At 42.6% G+C, this 13393-nt stretch overlaps 1 protein-coding gene across 1 annotated transcript; it reads right to left on the reverse strand.

Annotated features, from left to right (window-relative positions):
* Positions 1–1560: 1560 nt before the first annotated feature.
* LOC133344987 (uncharacterized) lies at positions 1561–3463 on the reverse strand. The gene is made up of 2 exons (XM_061555321.1): positions 3268–3463; positions 1561–3090 (listed from the first exon to the last, which is right to left on the reverse strand). Exon 2 carries the CDS (start codon positions 3063–3065, stop codon positions 2127–2129), a length of 939 nt encoding a protein of 312 aa, XP_061411305.1. The 5' UTR covers positions 3066–3090; positions 3268–3463; the 3' UTR covers positions 1561–2126.
* Positions 3464–13393: the final 9930 nt, after the last annotated feature.

Below are 13393 nucleotides of genomic sequence, written 5' to 3' on the forward strand. Positions count from 1 at the left end.
GAGCTACCAATATCACATTTGAACGTCCCGTTAATTTGTTTCAACGTTTTCAAGCGGGGGGGCCTCTGTTTTTTTGGCACTCCAGCTTGAGAAGCAATTTTCGAGACCCAATTTTGTAATGGACATTTTACAAAACTGAACATTTCTCGTAAATGAGAATTGAAACATTTGCACGCATTTTTTTGTCGTCGGCAAAACGTTTTTTTTTTCATTGCCTTTCTAATACCATATTCCATATCTGTTTACCCAACGGCCACGCAACAATGGGAGACATCGGTGGCTGCACTAAAAACCATTCTGGTAAAACGTGCATGCGACCAGGGCGTCAATGCCGGCTGGCATGTAAACAAACAGGAGGCGAACACAAAGGGGAGGCTCGCTCTGCTCAGGCGGAGCCCCGTGATGGAAGAAGCTCCCACCCCACCCCTCCCCCGTTGTCGACACGGGGGAGCAGCTTACGGAGTCAAGATCCCTGGTGGCAGAGCGAAGGGGGAGCGATCAACAAGGACGCACGCAAGTAAAGCGGGCTGCGTTGTCGGCGAGAGACGAAACGTCCGCACCTGGGCGCAGGTCGCGTGTGCTGCCGGCATCCCGGGGCCGTCTCCTACTCCGCCCTACTGCTTCCTCCTCCCCTTCCTTTTGCTTGCCGCGTGCCATGCGAGCTTCGTGCATCGCGGTTATAAGAAAATTAATCTGGCACGCCATGCCGCGCGTCACATCTGTTCTTCATGAAACTACACACGCTGCCACCGACAATACTTTAGAAAATGAGCCTTGCTTTTATTTTCTTCCATTTTAATAAACCTTTGAGGTTTGCAATCGTTATGGTATTATTTGGACCACACTCATGCGAAGTTTGGGAAACTTTGGTTCCTAAAACTTGAGCGGTGGGCTCATGGTTAGTTACTCAGCCTTTGGACCAGGTTCAGGAATCGTTTTCTCAAATGGTTTCACATAAATGCATATTAAAGTTTTCCCTTCCGCCATATTGCGCGCACAAGACGCATGCATTTGCTGCACTATGATTTTCTGGCGTCTCTTTTTTTAATTTTCTCTTCCAGGAAATGTGGAATTTGTGTGTCAAATAAAGTAACATTACGACGTGCTTGAATGGGGTAATACTTAAGTGAAAATAATAATTAGTGCAACCTTGCGTGACTAATTTCGTGAATAACTCTGGAAAGCTTCTTAGATATATTATACGGCAACTGTATCCTAAAACGAGTTCGATGGTGCGATTGAATTATTGTCAACATTTCAGGACAACATAATTAAACGACTGTAGATCACTTTGAGCCTGAACATATAAATACTGTTTGCATAATGCTTGCAAGATACTTTGTAAGAAAGAGCACATTTTACGGGATAATTTCCAGTTTGGAAAATGTATGGATTACACAGTGCAACACAATGTCTGTTCTTGGGTAGTAAGTGTTATTTCGTAATTGCGTGTGCCGAAATTTTTTTGATAATTGCTATTATTCCCCACAAACTTTACTTTTGTGACCAGGACAGTGATATTTTCAAATGTACCTGTTTTCAATGAGAAAACTGGCAAATGTGTGTCTTTTCGTTCACATAAAGTCAGAAAAAACAACATATGAATCAAAATTCACATGTATTTATACTAAAGTAATACAAAAATTACTACAAAAGATTTAGAAGTGAGTAGTTGTTCGAGATTTAAGATTGTACTGTAAATCACTTTCACGAATCAGCCCCCAAATGTAGTCTCCCATCATGTTCTCGTTATACTGTCATTGGTAGCGGCGTTCAAAGTCCAGTATATCGTGGTGGAAGCGCTCGCCTTGCTCCTCCAAGTACGCTCCCATGTTCTCCTTGAATTTATCAAGGTGAGCATCAAAGATATGGACTTTGAGGGACATCCTACAGCCCATTGTGCCGTAGTTCTTCACCAGTCTCAACAGCGGCTTGGAATGCTGTTCCAAGCCGCTTTCTCCTTACTCGTGAGCTTCTTGGGGAATTCATTGCACTCCAGGATCTTCTTTATCTGTGGTGTGACGAAGACACCGGCTTTGACCTTTGCCTCAAACAGCTTAGGGAAGAAGTCTTCAAGGTACTTGAAGGCTGCCAACTCCTTATCTACAGCTCTGACAAATAGTTTCTTAAGGTCCAATTTGATGTGCAGTGGTGGCATTGGCACCTTCCGGGGGTCCACCAGTGGCTCCTACTTGAAGTTGTTCCTCCCCACAGAGAACTCGGTCCGCATTGTCCACTCCTGCCTGTGGTAGTGCGCCTTGGTGTCCCTGCTGTCCCAAAGGCAAAGATAGCAGGGAAACTTGGTAAAAACCGCCTTGGAGACCCATCAGGAATGCCACCATTTTGAAGTCTCTGATGACCTCCCAGCCGTACTCATCATACTTCAAGGCATCCAGCAAGATCTTGATGCTGTTGTAATCCTTTTTGAGGTGTACCGAGTGAGCCAGGGGAAGAGACGGGTACTTGTTATCATGATGAAGCAGCACGGCTTTGAGTCTCCTGGATGAGCTGTCAATGAAGAGGCGCCACTCATTCTGGTTACAGGCGATTCTGATTGCCTCGAACAGACTGGCCACATTGTGGCAGAAGCAGAGTCCATCTTGACGGGTGTAGAAGCTGCAAAAAGGTTGGTGACGCTTCCTCTGATCTGTGGCTTGCACACTTTTATACAACAAGTTCCACTGCTTGAGCCTAGACGTCAAAAGCTCGGCATTGGACTTGGTGAGACCAAGATCTCTGATCAAGTCGTTGAGGTCTTTTTGGTTGGGGTTGTATGGGTGTCTCTCCTCAGCTCCTCCTCTGAAATTGTCATCTCGATCTACAATGTCTTCCTCGCTCTCTGACTTGCTGCTCTCTTCTAAAGACGGCTGCTCTCTCTCCGGAGGAGTGGGTACGGGGAGCTCATGGAAGTGTGGCACCGGGGCGATGGGTGAAGGAAGGTCTGGATACGTGATAGCAGGTGCATTCTTGCCAAACCCACGTTTGGAAGGGTCCACCATGCAGAAGTAGCAGTTGCTTGAGTGGTCAGTGGGTTCCCACCAAATTCTTGGGATAGCGAACTTCATGGCTCTCTTTTCCCCTCTGTGCCATCTTACAAAAATAAATGACTAATGTGTAAGAGATTCTCGCAACATTTTTCATATATGATATATATTTTTCCAATAACATTGGAAATTGTAACACATTTTTTTATTAAAAACTTTACAATTTTTTTAATTTTTACAAATTTTGTAATATAAAATACCGAGCAACAATTATCAATCTTACCTTCCAGATTTTTTTGCATTACTCGCAGGTGAAATGAGGTGCCCAGGGTTTGTCTTGATCCCCGACAGGAATGCCGAAATATGCCTATTAGGCCTCACACATCTTAGCAGATGCTTCCACAGAGTGCTTTTTCGCTCTTGTCTTGATTAATTGGCCGCAGATATAGCCAAATGCGTCTGTCGGATGCTTGCAGCCTCTTGATGCCATCTCAGAAAACTGCATATATGTATCCACTTAGGCAGCTGGAACTAAACTGAACTGGTGGGCTTAAGTATTTATACTACTATTTATATTACTGGAAAGTTCGAGAATGTTCTATAAGCTACTCCAAGTTTACTCAGCACTGAATCTATCTGGAATGTTCTGGAAAATATGTACATTTCTAAATATCACTGTCCTGGTCACAAAAGCAAAGTTTGTGGGGAATAATAGCCATTTTCTGTACTTTTGAGGCATAAGCAATTAGGAAATAACACTACTCAGGAACAAAAAAAAATAAATAAAAATGTGTTACACAGTATTATGACACACTAGCTGGAGTTTACTTGGGCTATAATCGATTTGCTTCTCCTCGAAATTCACGACCCAAAGTGGCCATTCGACTATAGCAGTGGTTCTGAACCTGGGATACGCGAAATGCCCTGTCTGGGGGTCCGAGAAATGGCCAGATTTTTTTTTTAGAAGGTAATCCATCGAAACACAAATTAAGCACGGGCACGCAAGTACAACTCATTTGTTTCACCAAACCCCTATGTATTTATTAGCATTGTGAAAAAAAATACGATTAAGAAGACAAGGGGTGCAAGGCTGCAGTAAAGATTAAAAACAACTGGATTCCAGGATTTCAATTTAGTTTAACATTACATTTTGGTCAGTGGTAGCGGCCTCTAGTGGCTAAAGGAACCAGGTAAAACGCATGAGTGCACCTACACGGCGCAGTGGGTGACGCACATGCATGCACTGCTGCATGTTGAACTTCTTTCGCGCCATACATAGCCAACCGTGCTCATCGCAGGTGCGGGAATCACATCCAGTAGTTAATCCCGCGCTGTGGATTAGGCGAACGTTGGTCGATCACACATATGTTGTGAAACGCCCTTTCGCGTTGGTGTCCAGGAGGTGCCATACCCTGGCTTGCAAGGAGAAAGCAGCACCGCAAGCGGACTAACTTACTTAGTCTTAAGCCTCACCTTACCATATTAATAAAAAGTGTGCCGTTCCTGGCCCTGCCCCCCTCAACCATTATATATACGGAGTGGTATCTCCTGTAATCCCTCATTTTACTTGATACAGCTGTCGGGCTGTGACGGTTCCACCTGAAGACGGAAGCTTGTGTTGCCTCCGAAACGTCGTGAATTTTATTTTTATTTTACTTTTATTAATTTTATTTTTTTTACCCACGTGACTTTACCAAAAAAACCTAAGAATATGAATAACTTACATCTGTTGCCATCTGTAAAGGGACAGAGTGTTTCCTCCTTGCACGGCTCGAGTTTTTTTTCGAGTGCTCTGCTTTCCTCCCGCTTGTGTAATAAACACTCATCTTCAATTTGATGAAGACATCTTAAAATTACAACCGCAATGCAGTAAAACCCTCGTAAAAATGAAGTCCTCCAACTTAGCGTGCCTTTCCTGGATAAATGAGTAATTAGTATGACGATAGTTGTATGAGTAAAACATGATTTGTTCGTACACACGTGACGCCTCTGACGCGAGCTTAATAATTCAATTTTACTTGATGAATCCACGTATCATTACACTGTTGAGTGTTTAATTATGAATACTGAGGTCTGTCGCATGAAGCGCAGGTTACAACACTTGCTCTTTATACGCAACATTGCACCTCAAATCGTTGGTTAATGGGTACGATTTCAATTTAAAATCGTTATTTTTTGCGTCAAGATAATTGTCTTTCCCACATAGTCTTTTACTCTCATTTGTTGAGATTTGACATCAAAATTGTTCATGTATTCTTTTCTTCGTTAGGCTACTGTAGATTATATCCCTGCAAATCACACACACACACGCGCGCACGCCCTTGGCAAATGTTATCGGTTGCCATGTATCGTATGTTTAAATGTTTGTGGTTATCAGCACGTGAATGTGCTGTTTAAATCGTTCGATGTACATGTACGACATTAGGTGTGGCTTGGCAGGCGCGCACGTGTTTCGTCTCCGCGACGCTGTGAGTCAACACAACATTGTGCTCTTACGTTTGAGTCACTTAATGTTGGCAGTTGCACAATAAAAAAAAATAAGACACCACACCTGCTAAGGAGTATCACCACCACCGTGGATTTTTATTTTATTTCATTTCCTCCCGAGAGCATTTCTCAGTGACCTTAAACCACGTGGCACTCTGTGACCTCCGCGATGTATTTATGTTCATGAATCAACACGCATCGCTGGATGAGGCTTAGCAGTGCCCTCGCGGTTAGTAATGGCCTCCACAGACATCGGGCACCACAGAGTCTTGAAGCCGAACCATCCGATTATGTAAATATTTATTTTGTGATGTTATTTTATAACCCCCGGCCGAAGACACGACAATGCATCTCTCTCTCTGCTCATTTGAGTGTCCAATGGTGCTGATTTGTACTGCCGTCTCGGGGGTAACCCTGTCTCTTCACAGGGCAACCACTGTTGATTTCTTTGTTTTTTTCGGTAAAGTCACGTAGGTTAAAAAAGAAAACAAATAAATTAAATCACGACGTTTCGGAGGCAACACAAGCTTCCGTCTTCAGGTGATACAGTACTGTAGTTTTGCTGTATCAAGTAAGTTTGCTGTGACGGTTCCACCTGAAGACGGAAGCTTGTGTTGCCTCCGAAACGTCGTGATTTAATTTATTTGTTTTTTTTTAACCTACGTGACTTTACCCCAAAAAACCAAAGAGCATGGATCCTTGCAGCCACGAAAACTTCAAATCTAGAATCACTGTTGATTTCCCAAAAAGTGGTCCCCATTTTATTGACCTCACATGGACGATGGGCTCTGAGTGGACCCACAACCAGGATTTGATGGGTTAAGCTCTCAAACCACACCCATCATACAGCCATATATATATATTTCTTCCAGCAGGTTTGTAAATAGATCATTCTCATTATATATATCACTTTTGTTTGAAATACCAAATGTCAACTGATAGTATCGGAGAAAAATGTTTTTTCAATATTGTGCTCTATAAACGTATTAGTGTGTTACATCATACCCTGATAAGAAAGCAATAGTATCACATGTTATAAGGGTCCCCGCACCTCCCATTAGAACGGTTGGCTACATACGGTGCGAAAGAAGTTCAATATGCATACACACGTACGACCAGCATGGTGAAGTTTGGTCGAACACAACCCTCGTGCTTCTTCTTCTTCTTGGTTCATTCGGTAAAGTCACGTAGAAGGGGAAGTAATAAAAATAAAACATAATAAAATAAAATAATTTTCACAACGTTTCGGCCACAACGCAAGCAGCCGTCCTCAGGTGAAGACGGCTGCTTGCGTTGTGGCCGAAACGTCGTGAGAATTATTTTATTTTATTATGTTTTATTTGTATTACTTCCCCTTCTACGTGACTTTACCGAAAGAACCAAGAAGATGAATCCCTGCAGTCACGAAAGCTTTAAATCGAAACCCTCGTGCTCTTAGGTTTTTTCGGTACTACGTGACTTTAGCAAAAAAACCTAAGAGTATGAATCCTTGCAGTCACGAAAGCTTCAAATCTAGAACAACCCTCGTGAGCAATGAGGTCGCTTTTAATTTTAAGCATAGTTTTGCACGCACGACAGTTTTGAGCTCAATAACTGCCCCGAGCACTGAAGCCAAATAAGTTGAGCGGCAGTTCTCCTATAAATACATTCTGGTACGTGCGAAATGTCACGGGCCCAGAGTATTTAGAACTAAAGCAGAGTTGAAATTAAGTGTACGGCAGAATCATTATCCATGTATGATAATGACGGTTGTGATATTGTATATATGTCTGTATGTTCAACTTATTTTGCACCGAAGGGGAATATGGGTTTATCACGAGCCTCCGTTTTCAGAAATCCTTCTGATACCTTTGCAAGTGTTTCACACTGGGTTAATCTCGCGCTGGACATCGAAGTTCTACGCAGTATTTATCATAATCCAGGAGAATACAGCGGCACTCCACAGTACGTAGCGCTGTTGGCTACGTACGGCACAAAAGAAGTTCAACATACAGCTGGATTACAGCTCAGCAGCAAGAGCTGAACTGTAGAGCAACAATGAGACCCGAGCAAAAAAGGTGAGGTGAGGTGAGCAATGAGTCAGTTTATATATTAAGTTTTCGTGACTGCAATGTTCCATACTCTTTACTTATTTCGGTAAAGTTACATAGGTATAAAATAAAATAATAATAAAATAATGATACATAAATTAAATCGCGACGTTTCGGAAGCAACACAAGCTCCCGTGGTTGTTGTTATAAGAATTCTGTATTTATTTAAAGTTGCGCATTTTGATGTGACGTCACATTTCTCAAACCCTCGTCACACATCGTCACAAATGTCTGACCCCCCCCCCCCCTAGGTGCGTGACGTCATTTATGGACGGCCCCTTAGTGTTTCTGCAGGTGTATAATATTGTCTTTTTGACTATAATCACGCGTTAAATAGTACTGTATGTTGCTGACCGCTTGGCTTTAGCCACATACTCAGCTACCGTGATAACAATTTTCTTTTAAATCACTTTGTGGCAACTTTCTGACTTAGCTCTGCCATCCATGGCGCCGTTACATCAAACACACACAAAATAACACAGCAAAAAATAATCTAAAAAAAAGTACAATTTTTTTTTTATCTTATTAAAAAGCACAAACACGATTCTTTAAATATCAATAATAAGTAGTAGATGTGATTGTGAGTTCATTGTTATAAGTGAGTGCACAGAGATGTGGTTGTATGTTTTTTGTATTTGGCAGGAGTCATTTTGAAGCCAGTTCAGTGCTAATCGACACTGCAGAGTTCTGGACTCACCATCGGAATCAAGTCGATTGGGAAAACTCAAGGCATCAACCCTCGCGGTAATGACGATATAAATACCACGTATAAAGATAAAATAATAAATTAAATTAAATACTTTATACGTGACTTTACCGAAAAAAACAAAGAATAATTCCTGCAGTCACGAAAGCTCAAATTAAGTTTGATATAAATACCACTTTTGGTGGGAAGTCAACACTCATTGTCCGATGACTGACGCGTTGCCACTATAGGAATCTGCAATATCCACTGCTGAATCGGTGCCACCGGTGTAAGTGATGACTGCCCAAAGATTCGTATGAGTCGGGGAACGCGCTTCGAGTGTTGAAACGCGTACGTTTCAGCCGCTGTACATTGATCAACTCACAAAGGGATTTCTATACAACCCCAGTGCCCTCGTTCCGCCGCAAATTGTCGATACGACTGAACATGAAGCAGATTGACGACGCTCCCGATTTCTTTACCGCACGACGACACGGCTCGGCTTCGCGTGACCTCGACGTCTCTTGTGAGATCCTTTTCAAGAGGAGATTCTTCCGAAAATGAAGCCCCGAGATCCATTTTTAAATGCCACCCACCGCCTCCCCTGCTCCGACTGCCCGGGACGAGTAGATGAGTGCGAGCCATGCATTGTGGGGCTTTTCCAACGCTTAATTGGCCATCTGGGAGGCACCTGATAAGGGCTTTGTTTGTCTCTGTTGACGCTGTCTTTGCGTCCCCCTGCCTTGGCCTTGCATTGTGCTGCTGCGTGCTGCATGTGTGACGCTGCCTCTAGGTAATTATCGAGTGGCGCTGTAATGAGGGTGATTTGATTGCTGCACGCTTGAGGTCAATAAATCATTGTGACATTTCGTGAAGGGGCAGCATCTTCTAAAATAAAACCACTCAGATTTGTCCATGTATTGCATATTGTCGAAGGTGGATGCAATTATAATTCACGGCCACATTTGTCAATCCACTGCTGGATGAAGGCGTCACAGTGCTGGCTGGTGAACGGGGAGGGCACATGACCGGTTCAGATATCGCACTTACACCATGGCCGGGAATCGAACTCAGCTCGCCGGCTTCACGAACCACGTTCCCACAGCTACACCACAAACCAAGTTCTAGATTTGAAGCTTTCGTGACTGCAAGGATTCATATTCTTAGGTTTTTTCGGTAAAGTCACGTAAGTAAAAAAATTAAATTAAAATTAATAAAAATATAATAAAAAATAAAAATAAAATAAAAATAAAAATCACGACGTTTCGGAAGCAACACAAGCTTCCGTCTTCAGGTGATACAGCTGTCGTGCTGTGACGGTTCCACCTGAAGACGGAAGCTTGTGTTGCCTCCGAAACGTCGTGATTTTTATTTTATTTTTATTTTTTATTTTACTTTTATTAATTTTAATTTTCATTTTTTACCTCCGTGACTTTACCGAAAAAACCTAAGAATACGCAAACCAAGTGTGCTGCGTTGCAAGGCCCGTGAGCCACTGGCTGGCTGGTTGCTCCTGGTCGCCTTTAGTGCGGCCCCCTGACGTGCAGCTCCCCCAACAATACACAGACACGTGACAACAACCCCATCGTGCTGCTGTCAAACCCTCAATGGTTTCAATTGGTGTGGCGGCCCTCACACTGATGATGTCTTATCGGCGACAGTGACCCCCCCTCCCTCTGAAATTTAGGAAAGAACACTGCCGTAAACGGTGGTAAATAATTCTTACAATGTGAGTAATGCTCTCGACAGCTGTTCTCTGCCGATGGAAATGAAAGTGGTGTTTTGTTGCACTCACCCCGTATTGAGAAACGCGTTTTTTGATGTCGCAGAGTTCGCTTGCGTTGAAGTCTTAAGACCAATTCCGTTTTGGACATCGTGTTGTTGTTGGTGATGAACGCAGCTATTGAAAGCAACGTGGCTTGGTGATTATTCCATGAACACCGCCAGGAAAGCTGACATCACAATTTCCCTCTTGTAATAACGCTTCAAGGGAACAACTCTGGGTGGCTCTGGGAGGCAAGAGTGCCGTCACATACCCCACACTCAGGATTCGAAGGTAAATGTAGTGTCAGAGTAGAATTACTGAGATCCTTATCTGTCCTTGCAGCGATACATTGATTCTCATTGCGATTTCAAGGTCTCTGTTACCCATGTCGGTGTGGCGTTTAAATGTCTAAATACTTTAGGTGTCTCTAGATTTACCGCACGGGGTTTGATGCACTAACAAAACAGATAATGACGGTGATGATGATGATATATTTCTACAGCACGAATCAGTGTCTTCTGTGGATATTTTGTTTCGATATTAGAAGGTTCTAAATGCGGGTAAATATGAAGGAAATACTATGAAGGCTGTGGGACCCGACTCGTATGTTTCAGAGTATTCCGTTGGTGGAAAATTTTCCCAACGTCCTCTTTACGAACAATGCGTAAACTCGCGCGGTTATGGGAGGAGGTGTCAGCCAACACGTGGCCAAGGTGTGTATGCCGGTGTGCATTTTACCGCACATCTGTGGAAAAAAGAGCTTTCCAACACGTGGCAAGGTGTGTATGCCGGTGTTTATTTTACTGCACATCTGTGGAAAAAAGAGCTTTCCAACACGTGGCAAGGTGTGTATGCCGGTGTGCATTTTACCGCACATCTGTGGAAAAAAGAGCTTTCCAACACGTGGCAAGGTGTGTATGCCGGTGTGCATTTTACCGCACATCTGTGGAAAAAAGAGCTGTATAGCTCATCTGATTCCTCCAGTATGAATGAAATAAATATTCTGATTATGTATGTATGTTGAACTTCTTTCGCACCGTACGTAGCGCCAACCTCGCTAATCGGAGGTGCGGAGAAAGGATAACAAACTGAACACAAAAAGCAGTTCTAAAGAAATTCGTTTTCAACATGAATGTGAGTGTACGCTCACATACATTTTGAAATGAATGTTAGTGTATACTCTCATAATGTAACTTCCATTTCATATGCACCGTGAGAATATTGATCAGTATACGGCGAGGTAACTGGATGGTACTATTCACGCAGCATGTGTGCGTTTGTATATAAGCCACTTTATTCATTGCACATCTGTTTTCGTACCACTTTACTTCATATCATCCGTTCGAGAGATTGACTTTAAGATGTGGAAACTAACCTCATTTGTCATCAAGAAAGGGAATCGAAATGAAGTTGGGTAGACTATTTTTTCAGCAACTGGAGATAAAACACTCAACGAGCCAATTGCACAGTTTTTTATATCTATATATTATTTTCTTCACATAAAATACTCTCACCCATCCCCACCCTTACTCTCGCCTCTCCGGATCCAGGCAAGCGCAAGCAGATCACGTGATCCGCGTGAACAACCGTGACTCCCCGTGACTCGTGCCTCTGCCCTCTCATCCTATTTCAATTATTTGTAAAGCTCTCAATACCGCGGTTATCCCACCCACGTTCTCGCTCCTGTAGGGAACACACACGCCAAGCACTGCTTTTATGACCTTTTCTGGATTTAACAAAAAAATTCAATCACAAAGTAGTGATCTTTTTTTTTTAATGCACAGCATAACTTCTGCCAGGGCCCCTTAGTTTTAAAGGGCTCGCTGTAACACAAAATCCATCAGAATTAAGTGAACTGAAATGGTTCGTATGGTTTTTGGGATCTAAAAACATATGTATGCACATTTTCTCTGGAGACAAATTCAAGTTCTGCACATACATCCCTTTCTGGTTTGCAGCCCACACCAATATCGTTGCAATGTACATCTCCACTTTGATATTGCCCATTTGAGATATTCAACACGTGTTGCATTTGCCCTGCATGTCTGTCTTGTCTGTGCACATCCAAATAACGTCCAAAAGTTATTCGAAGTTAACTTCAAATAAATGCTGCTGTAATATTGGTCGGGAAAGCCGAAAATAGGCCGATAGAATCGAACACATTTGTATTCATTCATTCATGGAGACAAATAATGGATTTTTGCTTGTACGTGCATATATGCATAATGATCCCCAATAAGAAATGATGAGTGAGTTAAATGTATAGTTGAGATATGTTTTGTGAGACATTGTGGCGTTAATGATTAAAAAAGCAACATTTCAGGCAATGACCCCTCTTCATTGGTATCAATGATGCATAAGTAGTTAAATGTTGACTTGAAGCTTTCGTGAGTGCAGGAATTAATATTCTTTGGGTCTTTCGGTAAAGTCACGTGGATAGGTTCAAAGAAAATAACAAAAAAATTACGACGTTTCGATCGCAACACAAGCGGTCTTCATCAGGCGGAGAGAAAAGATGAAGACCGTCGTGGGTTTTTTGCTTTTATTATTTTCAATGTTTATTGTATTTTATTTTCTATCTACGTGACTTTACCGAAAGAACCAAGAATATGAATTCCTGCAGTCACGAAAGTTTGAAGTCAAAATTTTTAGTTTCATTTTTTGCAGTCTGTTGACATCCCAAGTTGTGGTGCCCTGGCTCTGGGCGTAATTCCTTCTGTTTAAGTAAAGAGACGTTGATGCGCTTCCATAATTTCCCTCTTTCATCGTAAACCTTCCTAACATTTGGTCTTCGTGGTCTAGCTTTTGCCAACGTTATTTCTTTTATATTTGTACCGCTGCCATGTTCCCTCTGTTTCTTAACAACGAATGTGATAACGACAATATCCAGCGCTGTCCGACTTGACTTTTAAACAACTTTTATTGCGATTCCGATATGAAATACACAGTCACCAGCAAACAAATGATCGCTATAAATCCACGCGCTGTGCCGCTAAATGGCAGCGCGCACAACACGAAATAGAAGCCACGTGGTGGTGGTGGTGGTCATCGCGCACGCCACGGTGACGAGCGAGCGCTTCAGAAGGTGAACACGAGGGTGCCGTCCACGCTGGTACAGAGAGGGGCTTTTCCGGCCGTTTGGGCTGTTGGCGAAAACAGTTTTGTGCATTGTGATCATTGCAATAATCGCATGTCAAGTCACGGTGTCCTTTGAAATAAAAAAAATATAAAAGGAAACAAACCCTTTGAATGTTTCTGCTTTAAAGGAAACATTGGGGATTGAAGTGAAGTTATTTCGTCGACTGCCACTTGCATGCGAGTGACACTGTTGGTATTCGCATTAGCCGCTGATTGTCTTCAAACTTCAAAAAGAAAAACTTAA

This window comes from Lethenteron reissneri, chromosome 21 (genome assembly GCF_015708825.2).
Source record: "Lethenteron reissneri isolate LAM-NWPU_2019-01 chromosome 21, ASM1570882v1, whole genome shotgun sequence".
Lineage (NCBI taxonomy): Eukaryota > Metazoa > Chordata > Hyperoartia > Petromyzontiformes > Petromyzontidae > Lethenteron > Lethenteron reissneri.